General features: G+C 66.1%; 1 protein-coding gene across 1 annotated transcript; it reads right to left on the bottom strand.

Moving 5' to 3' along the window:
- Positions 1–366: 366 nt before the first annotated feature.
- Positions 367–1,174, bottom strand: ETH_00035735 (uncharacterized protein; the record flags this gene model as incomplete). Its single annotated transcript, XM_013374549.1, has 3 exons — positions 367–609; positions 812–919; positions 1,053–1,174. Coding segments are annotated over 3 exons (473 nt in total), but the record flags the coding sequence as incomplete, so codon positions are not given.
- Between the last annotated feature and the right edge of the window lie 47 nt (positions 1,175–1,221).

Raw genomic sequence — 1,221 nt, 5'->3', positions numbered from 1 at the left:
GGCTGGGTCTGTACCCAGGGGCCCCATGGGGTCATAGCGGGCCCCTGGGGGCAGGGGGGGCCCCCCTCTGCAGCAGCAGCAGCAGCAGCAGAAGCAGCAGCAGCACACAAAGGGACGCGGGAGTGGATTTGCTGCAGCTACTGCTGCTGCTGCAGCTACTGCTGCTGCAGCTGCAGCTACTACTGCTGCTGCTGCTGCCGCTGATGGTGCAGCCACTGCTGCTGCTGCAGTCACTGACGCAGCAGATACTGCTGCTGCTGCTGCTGCACTCACGCTGCAGCCGCAACTGCTGCTGCAGCCGCTGCTGTTAGTGTGGAACTGCACCTAGGGTTTAGGGTTTAGGGTTTAGGGTTTAGGGTTTAGGGCTTAGACTAACCTGCCGCCTTCTCCCTCCACTCCAAAGAGAGGATGGCCGGGGCCCACAAGAGACCCCCCGCCCCCCGCGGGGCCCCAGGGGCCCCCCGGGGGGCCCCCGGGGGCCCCCGGGGGGCCCCCCAACCCGGGGGGCCCCAAGGGGGGCCTCAAATCATCTCCACCCACATTAGGGAGGGGCCCCAAGAAGGAGGAGGGGGGCCCCCTGGGGGGCAGCAGCGCGGTGGGGGCCCCCGTCTGCAGCAGCAGCGCAGCAGCAGATTTCAAACCTAGGGTTTAGGGTTTAGGGTTTGGTGCCGGCGGGGACTCGGGCTTGCTGGCTACGTACACCCTAAACCCTAAACCCAAACCCTAGCGTCCCCACTGCCCCCCACACACAGGCCCTAAACCGTAAACCCTAAACCCTAAACCCTAAACCCTAGAAACGCCCTAGACTCACCCGCGGGCTTGGGAGGGGCCCCCCTCTCGAGGGCGCCTGTGAGGGGGCCCCCGGGGGCCCCCATTGAGGCAGAGGGCACAGCCGCTCGTGCAGCAGAGCTTCCAGCGACTGCAGCAGCAGCAACAGCAGCAGCAGCAGCAGCAGCGGTTTGTTGCGGCGTCCGCGCAGCCCGCAGACTGGGCTCCTGAAGGCCACAGGCTAAACCCTAAACCCTAAACCCTAAACCCTGTGCGCGGCTTGCCTGCAGTTTTTCGGTGTCAAATTGCTGCAGCGGGTCCGCGGGCGGGGCTTCTGCTGCTGCTGCTGCTGCTGCTGCTGCTAAGTCGTCCGGCAGCTCCAGCAGCACAGCAGCGCTGCTGCTGTCTGTACAGTCCGCCCGCAGCACAGCACGCCCCCCCACTTTGCCGAGG

The sequence above is a fragment of the Eimeria tenella genome, genomic scaffold (genome assembly GCF_000499545.2).
Source record: "Eimeria tenella Houghton genomic scaffold, Eth_scaff2118, whole genome shotgun sequence".
Lineage (NCBI taxonomy): Eukaryota > Apicomplexa > Conoidasida > Eucoccidiorida > Eimeriidae > Eimeria > Eimeria tenella.
This window is presented reverse-complemented; position numbering and strand designations above follow the sequence as displayed.